The following is a 20,262-nucleotide window of genomic DNA, read 5'->3' as shown; positions in this document are numbered from 1 at the left end:
TATATATATATATATATATATATATATATATATATATATATATATATATATATATATATATATATATATATATATATATATATATATATATATATATATATATATATATATAAAACTCTACACATTCCACAAGTTTACTATTTAGATATAAGAATAAAATAAACACAAATACTATAGAGTTTGACTCTTTGCTAATATTATGAGAATAATGAACTCTTCATATTTTCTCCTTGAATAGAGCACGACCCTTGGTTAACATTAAAAGTTGAATGATTTGATTATATTCTTTTCTTTTCAATACAAAATATAAAGAATCTTTCTTGGTCAAGAGATTTGAATCAAGCCACAATTATAAATTTTATAACCATATGTTTGATTCATCTTTTTTTTTTCATTTTCTTAAGTTTTTTGAAATAATTTTGGATTAATAATTAATTTAGAATTAAAATTAATAAAGTAACCTACCCAAAATCAAGGAAAATGAAAAAGTATGCCATCGGTAGTATATAGAAATTGGAATCTTATCATTTACAAGGTTGACAAAATAACAACGATTATTCAGTAGAGAAAGCATCTAGGCTACGCCCCTTTAAGATTACAATATGTTATTTTATACGATTGTCATTTACTCCTAATACGTATATTATACTTCCTTTGTTGTATAATATTTGTTATACTTTTTTATATGTTTTTTAATATTTGCTATATTGCTGTATATATTATAAATAACTTATAGTTTACAGATTATTCTATTTATGCCAACTTTGTTTTTACTATATACCTCATTTACTCTTATATTTTTGTAGTTTTATCATTATTTAAAAACAATAATGATATCAACCAATCATTTTTTAATAAGTGTCGAGCTGAAACAGTGTGAATATTGTGGAACAAATGTAGTATTTTCTTTTCATTCTAGACTTTTTTTTTATTTTTTACTCTGCAGAGTGCTAGATTGTTGGTCCTAAAAAGTGATAATGAGAATGTCTTTAAATTTTCATGAAATGTTTTATTTTTTTCATGGTATTGAATTTTTAATCAGAAATTTTATTTTTTACAATTTTTCATGACCATTAACACTTAATATAAATTGTTTGTGAAGAGAATGAGATAATTAAAGGAGAACAAGTAAAACTACTAAAAATGCCAAGATATTTTCCTACTATATTAAACTTTTATTATTATTTTGATACCATTTACTAAATAGACCCCTAAAAAATAAGAAAAGTTCAATGATGATTACTCTTATTTGAGTATTTTAATAGGTTTAGTGACTTGTACTTTTTTGGTACAATTGTGACATCGTTGACCCTCATAGCTTAAATACTCCCTCGGCGTTATTTTGTTGCATCTCGTTTGCTTTTATACCACATAAATAAATAATAATGTAAAATTTAATTTTTAATAACTCAAATTTACATTAAAATGATTCAAGTAAAATTATTTATTTTATATTTTAATTAGAGATAAAAAATAAGTTATAAACTAAAAATAATTAATAAATCGAGAAAATTAAATGAACACCCCAAAAGAATTAAAGGGAGTATTGAGATGATTATATTTACAGCCCAAGAAGGAATCTTGTAATTTTTTTAAGTAAATTATTATTTTGTTTTACTTTGAAAACATCATCATCATACTCAGTATATCTCACTCATAGTAAACTATAGACATGGTTTAGAGAGGAAAGAACGACAGCAACTCATACCCATAAAAGAGAGCGCGACCAAAGAGTGTCCCGACTCGGGAAAGAATAAGATAAGATTTTGTAACTGATATGACTGAGTGCGGCTGAAGCGAACTCAATAAGTCTGCATCTTATCACACACAAGCGTGACCCTTAGACATAAGATAAATATAAATAGAATGCATATGGATATAATAAAATAAAGTAAAAAAAACAATTAAAAATGAAAAGGAAAACAGTAATAAATAATACTCCCTCCGATCCTTTAATTTAGTCCCATTTCCTTGGGCACGCATATTAAGGATTGTGTGGGGTCCATGTAAAAGGTGGTAGTTGGGTATTTTTAAGTAAGGGTATTTAAGGGTTTATGGGGGTAAATTCATAATTACGTGTGTGAACTAAGGGTATTTAAGTAAAAAAGGATTGCCAAAAATAGAAATGGGACTAATTCAAAGGTTTTGCCAAATAAGGAAATGGGACTAAATTAAAAGATCGGAGGGAGTAATATTAATAGAAATAGCAATGAATAAAAGCCAGAGAATTTGTTTCCAATTTCTATACTAGATTCTTCTGAAAATCTAAAATTATTGATAATAAATAGAATTTGTTAATTTATATGTACAACCCTAAGAACTGTAGATATTATTATCCTAAAAAATATAGTAAAACTCATCGAATAGAGAGAATAGAGCAATGATCAATTAATTAATTAATTAATCGCATATTGTTGTAAGAGACGGTATCTTCGAGAGATGCATTAGATATATGGACTAAATAGCCCAATTAATACAAATTAAAGTGAAAATCAGAATGTGAGTTTTTCAGTTTAAGGTCGCCTCTTTAAGAAATAATCTCTCACACAAGTAGCTGTTAATTAATACTCCCTCCGTATTTTTTGTTCTTCCTATTTGATTTTAGCACAATTTTCAAAGTAATTTTAGAGCTCTTAATATCTCTAAATATGCATCATAAAAAATTATATAAAATACTTCATCCGTTTTGAAATACTCACTACATAACGATTATTGATACTATTCATCGTTCAAGCTTATTATATATATTGCGACTAATCGTATACTTTCAGAATATTATCTTTTATAGTTTTTAGAACTATATAATTCAAATATAAATGATCAAAATAACAAATTGAATTGCGTAAAAAGTCAAATGTAACAAGTATAGTGGAACGGAGAAAGTATATAATAAGAAAGTATACATAAAAACGGATCTAACAAAATCTCACATAAATATATTTTATCTCTTAAATACTATAATTATTTTTCTCTCTCCTTCAAATAAAATATTTAAAATAAAAAAAAAAAACATTAGAGCACAAAGAGTATAAAGAGGAGCCTAGTATTGAATACGCCCAAAAAGAAAGGCGGACATCAATTTCCAAATTGCACCTCCATATAATTACTACTTTGTGCCTTTAAATTTAACAAATTTAATAATGAGTCAAATTAAAAAGTACGGAACCAATACTAATCAATCTATTGTTAAGTGTTAAATAATCCAACCCTTCTGCGTCCCTCCCGCCTTCTTCCATTTTTCTCATTCATTTTCAGTCCGTGCCTCCCTTTCTACACTACGTATATGGCCATTTTCTCCCCTTTTCTTCTCATTTCATCCACCATTTTTTCTAATTTTTGACATTAACTTTGTATTGATTTGATTTTCACTCAAAGTTGTAATTTTTCCCTCTTTTTTAATCAATCTCTCAACTGGGATTCTTTTTTTTTTGACAAATTCATTAGGGTTTTGTTTTATTTCTTCTAAACCCTGCAATAACCGTTTCCTTTTTTGCTTTATAAAAGAAATTTGGGTCGATTTCACATTGTTTTTTTTTTCTCTTATCTATTCTTTGATTTGATCTATTCCGTTTTCATAATTAGGATTTATTTAGGTGAGCTCTCTTTCGTTTTCTTTCTTTACAATTCGAAGAGTCTTTCCATTTATTCTCTGTTGTTGATCTTTTCTTTTCTATATTAATAGGGTGATTATCTTGTGTGGGTAAGATTTACTCCATGGTTAGTTTTGATATCCCCCCTTTTTAATTAATTCCCAATCAAATTTTTGATAATTTTTTATAGGAAAATTGATGGATCAGAATGGTGTATATTTCCACTTTACTTATTGATCTGGATTAATTTTCTTACAGGGTGAGGCCCCAGCTTTTCTGTATGATGATCTGCACAAGAGCTGTGATAATGGGATTGATTTGGTTTGCAAGGGTAGGAAAACAACAATTTTTGTAGGCAACACAAAGGTATTTAAATTTCCTTTTTTGTCTTGATTAAAACGTTATATTTTGATTCAATTGGTACTGAATTTTTGTTGTTTTCCATTTTATTGTTTTGTTTTTAGTATGTGATTGGGGATTACAATGATTCAGCATTGTCCACTGGTGTTAAAGTTTTTGACAATTCCTTGGAAGATTGGTAATTAGTTATGGATGTGAAATAATTCTGTTACTTTGCTTACATTTTGTTCAATTTTCTTCCCTTTGCTTACTTGATGGTTATGATGATTGATAACTGCAGGGTATACCCTACAGTTTTGGGCACAAAACCATCTCTGAGCTCTGATTATTGGGCTCTCCCTTTAGGCGAAGATCGGGTTTTAGTTCTTACGAATGGTGCTGATGTAGAGGATAATCTATGGTTTCTTGAGGTAATTTTCTTTTTATCAAAATAATGTTCTGTATTTTTGAGTTGATTTGTCGAAGGAACCACCTCAACCAAAAGCTTAAGCTGATGGTTGAGACTTGAGACTCCACGCCCCTCACTCGAGAGCACTTTGGGATAGAAGCGTGGATGCAACACAAGCCCACCTCAAACCTGGTGCTTAATATTTCACTTTAAATGAGGGGTGGTTCAGATTCGAATCAATGACCTCTTGTCACGCTAGCTTCTGATACTATGTTAAGGAACCAACTCAACTAAAAGCTTAAGCTGATGGTTGAGCTGCGTAATATATTATATACTCTGACATAATTTGAGTGGTATTCAATCGTAAACTACCTCTTTCTTGTCACTAGCAAGCGTGAGTTTGCTTACATTCGACCCCCAAACCCTGCCTAAGTGGGAGCCGCTTAGAGACATTGGGGTAGCGGATTGTTGTTTGGGTTGAATGTCAAATCTAGAAGTACTTAAGTCATGACTTAGAATGTTTTTTGGTGAATATTGTATAGATTCTCTGTAGTTTGAGGCTACTCTGTAAGTTAGTTGTGTTAATAAATGTATAATTTATTGATAGGTTGACACCCCACATGTTAGAAAGCAGAAGAAGCTTTTGGGAACTAATGTAGTGGCTTGGAGTAAAGGGGTAATGGGTTATCCTGGGAAACCTATTGTTATCAGTGGTCCTTCTGGTGTGGGGAAGGGTACTTTAATATCCATGCTTATGAAGGAGTTTCCTTCCATGTTCGGATTCTCTGTGAGCCATACAACGCGTGCTCCCAGAGAAAACGAGATCAATGGAATTCATTATCATTTCACTGAGAGAAGTTTAATGGAAGATGATATCAAAAACGGAAAGTTTCTCGAGTTTGCTTCGGTTCATGGTAATTTATATGGGACAAGTATCGAATCGGTTGAAGTGGTTGGAGATGCAGGAAAGGTAAATACTATTTTCCTCGCAGTTTACAATTCTTTGCCTTTAATGAATCCTGTTTATTCAACCAACCTATGAATTCGATTTTGGTTTTTAAAAATAGAATGTATAGTATGTTGTTAGCTAAAATTCCCGTTTATAAGAGATTCGTTCTTGATCGTCTGTATGATATTGGACATTGAGACAAGTATATTTGTTTTACCGCAGAGATGCATCCTTGACATTGACGTTCAAGGTGCAAAGTCGGTGAGGGCTAGTTCTCTTGATGCGATCTTTATCTTTGTATGCCCCCCATCATATGAAGATCTTGAGAAAAGGCTTCGTTCTAGGTAAAAGTGGATCCGCTGCATATATAATGTGCAGATCTCATTACTGAATGTTTATTTATGCAATTTGATTCAAATTCTTTTAAACAGAGGGACCGAGACCGAGGAGCAAATTCAGAAACGCCTTCGCAATGCAAAGGGGGAGCTTGAACAGGGAAGAACGCCCGGTTTGTTTGATCATATGTTGGTGAATGATAACCTTGACGCGTGTTACCAGACTCTGAAGGTGATTATTGCTGCTCTTCTATGTATTTTGTTTAGCGACCGAACAGATTCGACAGTTTGATATTGATATGCTTGTGTTCTCATTTGTTTAACAGAACCATTTGGGCTTAAATGAATCTGCCGACAATACAAACCAATCTGGTAATTTGCCCTTTTCTAATTTGTATTATAAGATCTCATTGCATCGCTCTCAATCGCGTCCTCTCAATAAACTGATTATATGTCGGAACTGTTAATTTTAGCTATGAAGAAGGTCGGTCTTCCTCTCGTGAACTCCGTATCAAAAGTTGGTAGCAAAATATTCTTAAATTCATTGAATACCGATCTGGGAAATGCATCTAAGAACTCGTAAGCGTCTCCTGCCTTAGGCATGTGTGAACTTATTATGTGTTCTACTCGAACAATCAATCTAATATCCTTGTTGGCATTGATCAGGTTTGTGCTGGATGTCTCTTTACTAAAAGGAGGAGCACCAGGACGGACACGAGGGTTAGACCTCTCACCGGTTAACCCATTCAGAGCATTGGCCAATGGGTTTGGAAAGATGAGCTAATTCTATCCTTCTAAATGCGCTAACTCTCGACTTAATTTTTCAATTCCGTTAAATTTTTGATACTTATATTTCCTTCACAATCGAACACAAAGTGCCATCGTCGCGTCGTTGTCTCCACCTGATGTCCTATTTTGAGAAATTCCACAAGACATTAGAGAAACCCCCGAAATGTCTGTTCGGGGCGAATTACTGATGTAGTAGATGATTATCCTCGTACAATGATGCAATTTAGATAGTTGATCTTACAAGCTTCATTATTTAAAATTGGAAATGTAACGGTAGTTCATGAATTTGGAAATTTATGGTCCTTTTGATGGCGTTCTTGTACTATCTAAGTAAGTAAAATGCTGGTCTTTTAGGTGGAAGCAGCATTTTCAATTATTATTAATCAATACAAAATGCAAGTTGCAAAAGGACTTGGTCTAGAAGAATAGCACACTTGATGTAGCTTTTTAAAACTATGATAGTCTATTTCTTCTACAATCATAAATCAAACACTAAATTTTACCAATATTTTTCATATTTAATATGTGATTAATTTAGCTAATTAAATGGCCAAAAACCTTGACCAATAATGAACTCTATCACCTTATTTTATTTTTTTCATCTATTTTTTTGTCTTATGTTTACATTATTCTTATTATTTATAATCTATAATAACTAAAACAAAATAATGTATACATTATTCTTTTTAAAAATGTTAATGTATCTTTTATAAACATCTTTCAATTAAAAATGTTCTTTATTTATGTTTTTAATAAGGATATGTCATCACGAAAATGGTAGGAAGTAATTGACATAAAATTTTATAATGTGCCACTTAATTAAAATAAATTTAATTACATACTAACATAAATTAATTTTCTTAAATTTAACAATTATGCCAAAAATTATTGTAATCGTGCATCAAATAGGTACTATACAAACAAACTAAAACAAGAATTCTTGTTCCAAATGAAATTGTGACAAAATAAGTGAGAGGGTGAAATATTGTTTAAGGGTTTGTTTAGCAAATGATCGTTAGTGAAGTTGTTATTTAAAATTATTGGCTTTAAGCCATCGATCTATAATGTCTGTTAAAAATATGTTTAATTGTTGTCTATTATTAGCGAAAAATAAGCTTATACTCAATAAAAAAATTATAATAAGTAATTTTTTTGATTTAAAAAGCTTTTCAACTTCTTTACAAACTATTAATTCAAACAACCCAAGTCTATGTTAGAATATACATAATATTATAGAGTCTTAATCATAGCTTAAGTTTTTAATTAAATTTGTTCTTTGATAGACTAGAGTATGATAATTGATAAGTTGGATGAGTTATTCTAGAATTTTGGTAGGGTCGGGAAGTTGGGAAGTGTTCTAGACAACCCTTAATAACACTCGGAAGCTAAAACCCCACTTTCCTTGCATATGCATCCATGTGTTTCAAATTGTGATGTGCTGTGTTTTCGTGTCTTTTACGGTTTTAAATAAGTAACAAACGTATTATATAAAGTTCATTTATACGTCCTTGCGATTTAAAATATTTGCAATATTATAATTATTAATAATATTTATTATTTAAATTTATTTTATATATTACGGTCAATATGTAATAAAAAATATAATGAAGTTGGATTTTATTTGACTTGTCTAATCGCATATCTTTTTGATATTAACTATTTATAATTTTTAAATGTGCATAATTTAATATATAAATAATCAAAATAACAAATTTGATTGCGTAAAAAGTCAAATATAACAAGTACAATAGAACAGAGAAAGTATTATTTTAGTGTACGTGCACCAACCTAATAATAAGTATTTCTCTATGATTGCACTTATTAAATAAAAATACTTACTATTTTAATATATTTTAAATTTTATGCACACTAAATAGCGTAAATCAAATTCATGCAAGACCTTCTAAATTAATAATTCTTTATTTCTAAAAGCTTCTGAATGACAAAAGTCCTGAGGTGTGTGTGGATTAAATGAGGAGAGGAATAGAGCTTGAATTTATAGTTTAGGATAAAAAAATAAAAAATAATAATTTCTCATTTGATGAAAGATGTTAAATTAAGCTGGACTATTGTGAATGCCAGTAATTAACGGGAAAAACACTAGGCGCACACACTTCATAAACCAAGGAGATATATAACGGACTTCAATAACTTATAAAGTATACACACCTTTTTCAATTTTTCGATGTGGGATAACTCATCCCAACACCCCCTCACATTCGAATCCCCGTCAAGTTCGCATGTGAGAGTAATCAATTAGGGTAGGCACGCCATTCTTTTCGTACCTACCATTTTTAAATTTTTTGATCAAACTATCGGCTCTGATGCCATGTTAAATTTAGGCTGGATTTATTGTGAATACAAGCATATTAACGGGGAGACACGAGGTGCACATACTTTATAAGCCAAGTAGATATATAACATCCCAAAACCATATGGCAATGGGAATATAGTCTCCAATAGCTTATAAAGTGTGCACACCATCTTCAATTTGTCGATGTGGAATAACTCATCCTAACATTCCCCATATGCGAACCCCCATCAAGTTTACATGTGGGAGCAATCAATTAGGGTAGGAACGCCATTCTTTTCGGACCTACCATTTTTTATTTTTTTTGATCGAACCATCGGCTCTGATACCATGTTAAATTTAGGCTGGACATGGTAATGGGAAGATGATCTCCAATAACTTATAAAGTGTGCACATCATTTTTTAATTTGTCGATGTGGGATAACTAATAACTACATAATTTTATTTGACTTTGAAAATCTGAAATTTACCAGCGTACAAAAAAAACCAAAAAGAAAAATTATTGAATAGCATGGAAATAACGTAGAATCACATTCATATGAAGTAATATTGTTGACAATGTGCACTTTTGTATCTCATCGGACTAAAAAGCACTAGATTATAAGTCCAAAATTTTGACTTGTAAGTCGTAACTAAAACTTAGCCAACTCGAAAAGCACAAAAAAATAAGTCAAACTTGCAATTAATAAAGCTTTTTCAAAAACCAAAATAGTTTTTATGTTTTAAGTTTTTATTTTTTATTGAAGCCTTAAAAATATTTGTCTTTTTATAAGAAATTTTTTATATTTAAAAACAAATAATAACTTTTTTAATTTTTTGAAAATAGTAGATAAAAAATATTTTTATAGAACTGAAGACCCATTGGGTTGATCCATACAAATCCACCAAAATAAAAAATAAACCACTCGAAAATTGCTCGACCTCAATTTAATTTAACTCGAAAATGTTTCGATCGAAAATGACCCAGTTTGAAATCTTTCCAGCTAAATCATAAATCTAACTAATTTTGTTTTTCTACTATGACTTTTATTTACCTCTTAAATATTTACACTCAATTCAAGCAGATCCTTAACAGTAATAAGTAAGGCAGAATTGTTCATTTTGCAATATTGATTTGATTGTTAATTATATACTCGTTTTTGAGGTATCTTTTTACTTATTTGTTGGAGTACACAAGATATCCTGGAGCTTTAACTATAAGTTTAAATTTTTGGTTGAGTTAGTTCTTTGACATGGTATCAAAGCTAAATTGAAAGTGTTCACAATATTCAAATATTAAACACCTTTCATTTAAAGTGGAATATTCAAAATCAGGTATAAAAGGGTCTATAATGCATCTACACTTTGACCTACAAAATTCTTGTCTAAGAGAACATGTTGCAGTATTTAACATATCAATTTTTGGTGACATTATTAACCTTCTTTTAGAGCAAGGAAAGGATCAATGATACAAATCTACTAACATAAGAAAGTAAATAGCTTAAGAAGTACTCTTGGCTAATAACATGTAATAATTTTACAAAAAAACTACTTCATAGACACATAATAAATTACAAATCAATAACAAAGATACATGTTTTAAGTGAATAACTAAATTAAGACAAGTTACTAGCATTTTCACTATTTATGGATTTTGATATTGATTTGTAAATCATTATTTCGAAAATTAAAAGGTTCTCTCATACTAGAAGTTAAACGAGTTGAAAATGTTATCTCGAGGTGAATTAATTAATACAAATGACTTTCCTTTGCCTAGTTAATTAATATTTTTTCTGTCCTTTTAAATTTACATTATATGATTTAAATATATGAGAGTTTTTAGTCATATAATGTAAAATCAAAAAGACAGAAGGAGGAGCGAATAATATTGACTGATATGCAACGACTAAGAAGAAGCCTGGTTGCTGGAATTTGACGAAGTAGGAGCTTCTTCATTACTATTAGTCTTCTTTGTATCAAGAAAACGTCCTCCACTTCCTCTTGGTCTTCTCATTGCATGTAAATGACGAGATTCATGCAAATATGGCTGTATTTATTTTCACATATTAATAACTAAAGCGGTTCAAAATTGACCCAATTAATCGAACTTGGGAGTGATCTAATCGGTAAAGATTTTACCGTATATAAATATCAAAATAAGATTTTTAAAATATAATTACATACACACAAGAATTGAAATTAATTTGATATGCATAAGATATTATACTCAAAACTCGCACGACCTGAATAGACATCTCTATTAATAAGAATACATAGTTATTTGCACCAATATTCACATTCTTTGATTTTAATGCTCTGTATAGTTGTTTGATCATGTCCACGACATTAGTTTCATACTCTTTCAATCTTACTCATTTTGCTACATTATCGTAAAAACTTTTAAATTAGACGAGAAAATGCTGCAAAATACACCAGACAAAATAATATTTAAACTCCTCTTTGAGTAAAATAAAAATCTAGTGTTGCTCCACATAAAGATAAAAGATGAGTAACTTGTTGTGATATAGAATTTAGTGACCTTAAAAGTAATGTCATTGATTTAGATTTTTAGTTTAATAATTATCAGTTTTTTTATATTAAGTTCCACTATAAAATAATTTAGTGACACTATATTTGACCATTAGTGACTAATAATTGTTTCTATATTCTATGTGGTATGATAAATGTCATTAGATCCTATGTTGCGAAAATGTTTAGCATGATTTTTTATTATACTGTTAAAGGGACTAATAAGTATCACTAAATTTACTATATAAGCCATTAGAAATTCAAAGTAGGTACATTTTAAGTAAATGTCAATAAATATATCCAACTAAAAGTAATTATGTTGTATTATAGCAAGTCTAATAATTTTATTTTACATTATGTTATTTGAATTCGTGTATGTATAATTTTATTATAAAATATTATAGTATTGTTGTTTGGTTGGTATGGCCAATGTCGTTTAGTAGACGGAGTACATCCAAAAATATAGTAAATGGGTAATTTTAGTTTCTAGAGGATGATGAGGGATCACAAAAAATAGAATCTTTAGTACTTATTTTAATTTCTAATGTATCTTATTGAGGTACAATTAGTTGTGAAGTAGGTATATTATGTAAAAAGTGTACTAGTGACACTAATTTAAAATATATGTTATATTAAACACAAGCTATATACTTATGGTAAGCTAGAATTATAGCCTTAGTGGACAAAGAATCTAATCTAATTAATTAATACTCCTTTCATTTTCTAATGTTCTTCCTGTTTGAAATATTACACTTTAAGGAGAGAGAAATTTAATTAATGTTTTTGACACATATTTAAAAAATAAAATATATCCATGTGTTACTCGTTAGATTCATCTTAATATATACTTTTTTATTATGTATTTTTTTATAATTTTTTATTATGTCTATTTTGAGATATTAAGGTTTAAAATTTGCATTAAAAATCGTGTAAAAAGTAAATGAGAATAACAAAAAAAAACGGAAGAAATATTAGAGGCACAAATACCTCATTAAACCTTAGCTTTCTATTTTTTTGAATTTAAGCTTTGATATTAATTATTAGTTGATCTCTATTAAATCTTTTTAAATATAACAATTACAAGTACTGTGTATGCCATTATTTCGATAGCACATTGGCTCTTGCCTATACATTTTCGGAACATGCAAAATAAAGTTTAAAAATTCAAACCTAGGTTAACCTCTCGCTCTTTTCATGCATACTATATCTTTTAACATTTTGGTTTCAGCTTGTATATACAAGGTATACAACTTATTTTATTTTTAGGATTTCAAGCTAAGGCCAGAAAATTTCTAAGCAGTTGTTTGGTAAGACGAAATTAAAATTGCGAGTTTTTTTTTTTTTTTTGAAATGAGGGAATTGTGAGATCTGGGGTGCCGGGCGTGCAAATGGGACATGATCAGAAATAAAACATAATTAACAATTGATTGTTCAAAGAGAAACCTTTATAATCAGATGGATAAAAAGAAAAAATCTTTTAACTATTAGATCAACTCATAATTCTGAAATTGACTTGATCATTTGTTTATAGATATTATATATTGGTGACGATGAATTAAGCTTAGATGCATGCACAAAAAATTACCTTCCGGGATTTAACAAGCCTATTTTCTAGTTCAGCTTTAGCTCTTGATTGCCTTCGCCTCAAAATGCCATGATATTGCTTAGCATTCACATAGATAGGTTCATAATTTATTGCTGCTCCTCCGGCTAGTGGAACTCCATTATTATGCATTCCTTCATAGTAATCCTGCCATTAAATATCATCTCCATAAGCGAGTAATCCTTCTTGAATGCAATATTGTACGTAGTATATTTAACCGCAACTACGCATAGTTTTAATCCCAATAGATAATATAATACGTAGCATATCAATGTAAATTTTTCATGGTAAAAATAAAAATTAACCAAATTTAATAAGAATAGTTCGGGACGAAGGGTCTCAAAATGTCTTTATTTTTCGGTTCAAACTACAAATAGGTAAAGGTAAAGGACACTATCAGTATCCCGCACAAGATAAGGTTCGGGTGGATTTTTTTCTCGAAAGATACGGATAAACCATACATACTCCCCTCAAGAAGGGAGTAAAGAAAGTACGTGCAGTCAAAAAATTCTCCAACTGATACTTACGCCTAATTGAGATCGAACTCCAGATCTTCTGCTTAACGTACACAAATTTTAAATATATATGCCTAGGAAAACATGTCTACGGCGATATTAATCATAGCTTTTAGCTATCATTATATTTGATATTTGTTTGGTTAAAACTTAAAACGATAATAAATGAACTTATTTTTGAAAGCTGATTTTGGCAAGTAGTGGCCATTATGATTACTAAGTATTAGATTCTTTGTTCATACATATTTTACCCAAAAAAATTTGACAAGCGTTTCCTCAGCAATATAAGTTTCAAAATACCAGTAAAGTCGAAGTACTTGCGAATTGATAAGTAAGATAAAAAGTAGTGATTGAAGTACTCGCGAATTGTTCATACATATATATATATATATATGTGAGTTTTTTCAGGAAATCGATAGAATATAAATAAGTATGATTAAGACAAATTCCATGAAAACATAAAACATACCCCTAAAACTGTAGGAAATCAGGGTTGTTTGGCAATTAGCTGTTGACTTTTTTAGTTGACTTGTTTGACCTGTTGGAAACGTTAGTTGTATTGGAAATGTGGCAAATTTTTAGCTATTGACTGTTGGACCAATCAATAATCCACACTTTTTTTTGCTGTTTGACAAACCAATAATCCAAAAGCCAAAAGCCAACCAAAAAGTTCAACAAAAAGCCATGAATCAAACATCCGTTAACTTTATGTATTATTCACCTTCAATGATCGCTAAATGAATACCCCTAGGTGGGCGAATTCAGAATATATAATAGTATATGATAGATCAGACACTCACTTATATACAAAAACTATTGGGCCATCTTTGCATGCTCTATTTGTCAATATTATGTATTTTACACTTTAATATTAATAGAGTTCATGACCTTCCAATCAATATAGCTAGTAGGAAGTAGCAAAACATTAAGCCAATAAATAAATAAGGCAGAGATTAAGAATAAATTACGGTGCGGTAATCAGGCAGTCCTGTCTGATGCGTAGGTGGCATGTGATATTCATTCGTCATTTGACGATGATCCATTGCAAATATATTCGTACCAAGCTGCAACTCTTGCTTTGTTTGCTCACCGTATTTACCTACCATTATTTGCAAAATTATTATACAAATAAATAAAACAAATATAGTGGTATATTGTCCTGCATATCATCTTTTGTAAATAATAGAGACTATGACAAATTATCATCAATTTATGTTTCCAATTGAACTGATCTATAATATCAGAAGTCAACGTAAACATTACGAATTAAAGATCACATGTTTTAATCTCATCACCACTCGTTTCAAGTTAAAATAAAAGACATATGTTGCATCCACGATTCTAACTTATAGGGGTAGCCAACGACAGATTCAAGGTCAGTCAATAATTTCAACTGACAACGTTCAACTTATGTTTAAAACCATATGCTTAAAAATACTAGGAAAACTTATCATAAATAATATAATATTTCGTTAATTTCCCTACAATAATACCAATTATTGATTAACCACATGAATTATACCAACTTAAGGGGTTTTTTTTTATCTAGAATAATACCAACTTTTGTATATTAACTAATTTACCAAATTTTTTTGTCATATAATCTCCTATAGTTTGATCTTTAACATGTTAGGTTTATTCTAAGGAAACACCCCTAAAGTTGGTATTAGTCATGGTAAATCAATAGTTAGTATTATTCTAGGGAAATAAGGAAAAGATTGTATTGTTCACGGTAATTTTTCCAAAATACTAATACATGTGCTAGTTAAGTTGATAGAATTTTTTTCTATGTGAATACACAATTTAAAAAATATTATCGACATCAGATGATTTTGTTATGGATCCGTCCTTAAGAGTAGCGCGCTCTAATGTGAGGAAGCTAATGGAGTATAACATTGCATATATAAGACTACAACTATACTTTGAAGCTTTTTTTAAGTTAGTTCCTTGACATTAAATTTGCGTCATACATAATTGATCAAATTTTGAATAAATGAAAATATTAGTTAATAGTTAAATAAAAATAAAAGTAATCAAGCACTACCTTACATAATATTTGAATAAAATACCTAAGCACGCCATGGAAAAGTGCTGTTCATCAATGGAATTTTTATAATAATTGTGATTAGAGTTGCATTCTAATGATAGATCAGATGAAGATGATGCCTGATCATGCCAGAAGTTATCCGACCAATATATCTCTCGTTCACCCTTTTCATTATTCATTGCTCCTTGTATATATTTATTATAACTTTAAAGCAAGGCACCTGAGAATATATATAATATGATTTATTCATGATTAAAAAAATAGAGTTTTAGGTAATCTTCAAATCATTCAATGAATAATAAATATATTGGATCCAATGAATTAATGTTAATATAAATTAATTAAATAAATAAATAATTAAACCTCTTGTTATAAAAAGAAATGATAAAAAAAAATAATTATTTAACAAAAAATAGATACAATAATGCAATATTATGATTTATTATTTGACTTATTCTTTGTAAAAAAATATAAAGTTTTAGGTAATCTTTAAGTCCTTCAATTTATAATAATATATAGAGATCGAATGAATTAATGCAGTATTATGATTAACCATTTGATTTATTCATAGTTAATAAAAAGTCTAAAATTTTGAGTAAAAAATTTTGGTAAAGATAATTAAATATTTAATTAACATAGAATACATACAATAATGCAATATTATGATTAACCATTTGATTTATTCATAGTTAAAAAATTTAAAGTTTTAGGTAATCTAATCATTAATTAATCATAATACGTAGAGAACCAACGAATTAATGCTATGATCAAATTAATTAATTTAAATTAATATATAAACCTCTTGTAAAAAGAAATGGTATGAAAAGATAAATATTTAACAAAGAAAAATTATAAATCGATGAATCAAGTAGTTTTACTATATACATCAAACTTTAGAAGTTAACTATGAAAAGATTTAAAATGAATTTTTGAATAAAAGTATTGCTCAACAAACATGGATAAAAATTTTAGAATAAAAGTATTGATCAAATTAATTAATTTAACTATGCAAATATATAAATTTTTATTTACTAAAGTTAATTTACTGATGAAACTAAAATATTACATGGGGTTAATTCTATAGTGATAAAAATTGGATAATAAGATTAAAAACTCTATAAAACAAAAATGGAAACAATTATTAAAAAATTCCAAATTTAACCTAAAAAATGACATAAGACAAGAATAATAACAACTAGACATGCTTAATTTAGAAAGAATATGTTAGATGATAATCAAGTAAATTAAAAGATTAATTAACTAACCTTATAAGTTTAGATGAGGAAGAAGGAAGAAACCTAGTTAAACTCTCTATGTTGAAGCTGTTAGGCAAATGTAGAAATGTTTCCTTGAATTGGGGAATTGCCTTGATTTGTTTTCACTCTTTTAGCCATTATTTTTTCTCTTTTTGGTTAATTTTTTTTTTTTTGTTGGAAGTGGGGGTGGGTTTAACAATTTGGTCCCAATCCTATTTGGTATGGTTGTCTCTCTAGGGAGATATGTCTTTTTGATGTTGAAAGAAATAATAAGAGAAGTTTAGTGTGTGGTTCTCAATTTTTTATTTTAAATTTTTTTTAGTTGGAATCTATGATTGATTTTGATGTTACAAAACCAAATAATAAATTATAATTTTACCTACTTATATTACTTTTTAGTCTTTTTATTTTTAAATATTGAGTTTTGAATATATAAATGTATTTTAAAACTGTCTAAAAAATAAATGGAAATATCAAATAAGAATGAAAGGAGTAATATTTATAATTTACTACTAATAATATTCTTTACTATATGATTTGATTTTGTTAGTTATATATTAGCATTAGATAATACTACTATTAATATTAATCTTTGTTAGCTACGCTTTTCGATGTAATTTATTAAACAATTTTAGAGATCAATATTAAATAGGAGTTTATCCCTGAACCAAGTTCTTCTTTTGTTTGATGTTAAAGAAAGTTTAGGTTGTTAACATTCACATATAGATTACTTTAATAAATACATTAAATGCGATTTTTATTTTTATAAATAGATAGTTGAATTGAATTGATTATTTTTTGTTTTATCGATTGAGTGGTATTCACGAATTGGCTGCACGTATCTTTGCAAATGAATACTCGGGTTTACTCTCCGCCTTTTTTTTTGACAAATTTCTCTTTTTAAGGTCACTTTAACCATATTCCTTATGCCCTCTCTTCAGAGGCGGTACGAATATAGTTTGCCAGTCATCTATCTTCGGATCCTGCGGTAAGCAACATATGTTGTGTTCAGTTTATTCATAATGCATTACATAATACCAACTACAACTTTTCTAAATTTAATGTTTATAGTTCATAACTTCATATGTATATATGATATACCCTCACTTTAATTTCATCTATTTTCCAATAGATTTTTAATTGCTTAAAACAGATTTAACGATTTGACATAAATTCGACCTTATAACCGAATACAACTTTAATTATAGATTTACAAATATTTAAAATCCAATATAGACACAATATCCGATTTTGAACCAACCAGAAATACACAGTCAAAGTCGCTCTAATAACCCGAAAGAAGAACCTTTCAAATGACATCTATAAGATGTCATCCAAATGTGATAGGTTAACGAAGTAAACTTTTTCATTTCTTTTTATTCTTGAAAAGAACCCATAAAGTGTAGTCATAGGACTAAAACGAAGTCGTAATTGCTTGATACTCCATGGAGAACCCGAGAAATGGTGTCAATTGCTTCTCTTTCCTTGTCATGGCCATGTTATAATGCACTTCTTAAAAACAGTTGAGTACCAGTTTAAAGTTTATGTCATGTCTTTTCCTACACAACGCACTCATATATTCGGTTGAGTAGCTGCTACTACTAGCCAGCCAATAGCCAAAACACTTCCAAATATATAAGTTCAAATTATCTCATCAAAAATAAATAGTATATGAACCTAACTTATGCATATATCTCACTTGATTATAACTTGAGATGCACATTTCATCATCACTTAAGTGTTTTACATTGATGAAAACACAAATATACTTTCTATGTTCCACTGTACTTCCTACATGTTACTATATTTATTACATTTGACTTTTTACGCAATTCAATGTGTTATTTTAGTTATTTATATATTGAATTATGCAAGTCTAAAAATTAAAAAAAATTATTATTATAAAAATATGCAATTAAATGATTCAAACAAGATCCAACTTGACGACATTTTTTCTTACGCGTTAACCACAATATATAAAATAAACTTGAACAATAAATAGTGTCAAAAAATATAATGTAGCAAGTATTTCAGAACGAAGGAAGTACTCTTTAGTAGATAACAAAGTGTTAACATAGTAGTATAATTTATAGCTTGAACAAGAGTGGATGTCGATGATCTACCCCTTCGTAAGAAGTTAAAAGAAAAGAGTATTTGATAGATTATATATAATATATTTGAGTTTTAATTAGATAATAATATTTTTGGTTGAGTTGATTTTTTAATATGATATTAGAGCTAATATGGTTATAGTTCACAATTCGAGTCTTGTCTATCAGTTATTTATCGTTAGGCATAAGGAAAGTATGTATTGCATTGTATGATTCTATCCACATTTAGCTTATAGGTTTAGTGTGTAAGAGAACATGATAAACCATATAACATATCCTAAGTCCTAAAACTTTAGTTATTGTTAGTGTGATATTTTTGTGACTTGATTTCTTAAAAATTGTAAAGAGATAAAAATACATATATAAATATTATGAACCGACAAAATGAAAAATAGAATTTGAGAATCATAGATTGACAAATGGTTGGTGATTTTTCTTTCACTCTTTAAGACTAGAATTTAATTCTAACCACTTACAAATTAAAAAAATTTATATTTTTATTTCATTATATGTGTAGACATCTCCAAATTTTCCAAATTAAAAAAAAAAAGCAAAGAAAATAGGGTAGCAAATAATAATATACCCAAAAATAGAGACTAGAGTGTGACTCATACTATTGTACAAGTATATTTCATTTGTCTGCATTATACTTGGTCACCATAATTGTATAAGATCCAATCACCTAGTATTGAATGAAACTGTGCTATAATATAGTACTGATCCCTAATAATTTGAAAAAAATCATATAAAATAAAATAATTAAATATAGATAAAATATATGAATATGATCAGATTGCTATCTTAAAATAAATTGGATGCAAAATAAGTATAACATTTAAAATAATATCAGTAGGACGAAAATGGTCTAGTTTATTGAGCTTTTATACATAATTATTCCTAGTCTAGATTACATTACATGCGATATTGACAATACTAACCCCATTCCATAATACTTATTACTAATATTTTTCTACGTAATATGTCATAATTGAATGAAGCTAAGATCCAAGATCTAATCCCTTAATTAATAAAAAAAAACTTGCAACGTGTCCATGCAAAACAAATAAAAAAGAAATGGAAAAATCAATCATGCGGGCCCCCCACGTGGATATATCATGATCTGGTATTGATGATGTTGTTATCAATAAGATGATGAACACGTGTCGAAAAGGTCTAGAAAAATGGGGTATATAAAAGGAGTACTTTCCTAAAGGAAAGATAAAACCCCTAAGATTTACACACGTAGTCATTAGCACTTTATGCTGTTTTAGGGAACAGTGGAAAAGTATTTACAAATACTTGAAAATGAAAACGAAAAGGGACACCTCATACTAGATTACAAAACCCTTTCTTAATGATATCTACTATGAATCATCCACCCTTCACATTCTTTTCTTATCAGAAAATGATGCTTCTGGTTGGGTCACAATTAAGGATATTAGTATAAGATAAAATTAAATATTTTATTTATATGTAAGTGTTGAATCAACTCGATTATCA

At 28.7% G+C, this 20,262-nt stretch overlaps 2 protein-coding genes across 3 annotated transcripts; one reads left to right on the top strand and one right to left on the bottom strand.

Moving 5' to 3' along the window:
* The first annotated feature begins 3,068 nt into the window (after window positions 1-3,068).
* Window positions 3,069-6,983, top strand: LOC130826113 (guanylate kinase 2-like). 2 transcript variants are annotated; one of them, XM_057691656.1, is made up of 11 exons: window positions 3,069-3,593; window positions 3,683-3,717; window positions 3,849-3,956; window positions 4,055-4,128; window positions 4,231-4,360; window positions 4,946-5,308; window positions 5,510-5,631; window positions 5,719-5,854; window positions 5,949-5,994; window positions 6,096-6,201; window positions 6,289-6,982. In XM_057691656.1, exons 2-11 carry the CDS (start codon window positions 3,715-3,717, stop codon window positions 6,404-6,406), a joined length of 1,206 nt encoding a protein of 401 aa, XP_057547639.1. In that variant the 5' UTR covers window positions 3,069-3,593; window positions 3,683-3,714; the 3' UTR covers window positions 6,407-6,982. The 2 variants fall into 2 exon arrangements, with proteins under 2 accessions (XP_057547639.1, XP_057547645.1); XM_057691662.1 differs by having other exon boundaries at window positions 3,069-3,717; window positions 6,289-6,983.
* A 3,378-nt stretch (window positions 6,984-10,361) lies between these two features.
* On the bottom strand, window positions 10,362-16,828 carry LOC130822881 (nuclear transcription factor Y subunit A-9-like). The gene is made up of 5 exons (XM_057687691.1): window positions 16,661-16,828; window positions 15,418-15,615; window positions 14,317-14,447; window positions 12,816-12,980; window positions 10,362-10,748 (listed from the first exon to the last, which is right to left on the bottom strand). The coding sequence occupies exons 2-5, from the start codon at window positions 15,572-15,574 to the stop codon at window positions 10,608-10,610; spliced, it is 594 nt and encodes a 197-aa protein (XP_057543674.1). The 5' UTR covers window positions 15,575-15,615; window positions 16,661-16,828; the 3' UTR covers window positions 10,362-10,607.
* Window positions 16,829-20,262: the final 3,434 nt, after the last annotated feature.

Source organism: Amaranthus tricolor, chromosome 1, assembly GCF_026212465.1.
Source record: "Amaranthus tricolor cultivar Red isolate AtriRed21 chromosome 1, ASM2621246v1, whole genome shotgun sequence".
NCBI lineage: Eukaryota > Viridiplantae > Streptophyta > Magnoliopsida > Caryophyllales > Amaranthaceae > Amaranthus > Amaranthus tricolor.
Note: the sequence above shows the minus strand (reverse complement) of the source record. Positions and strands in the feature narration are given on the sequence as shown.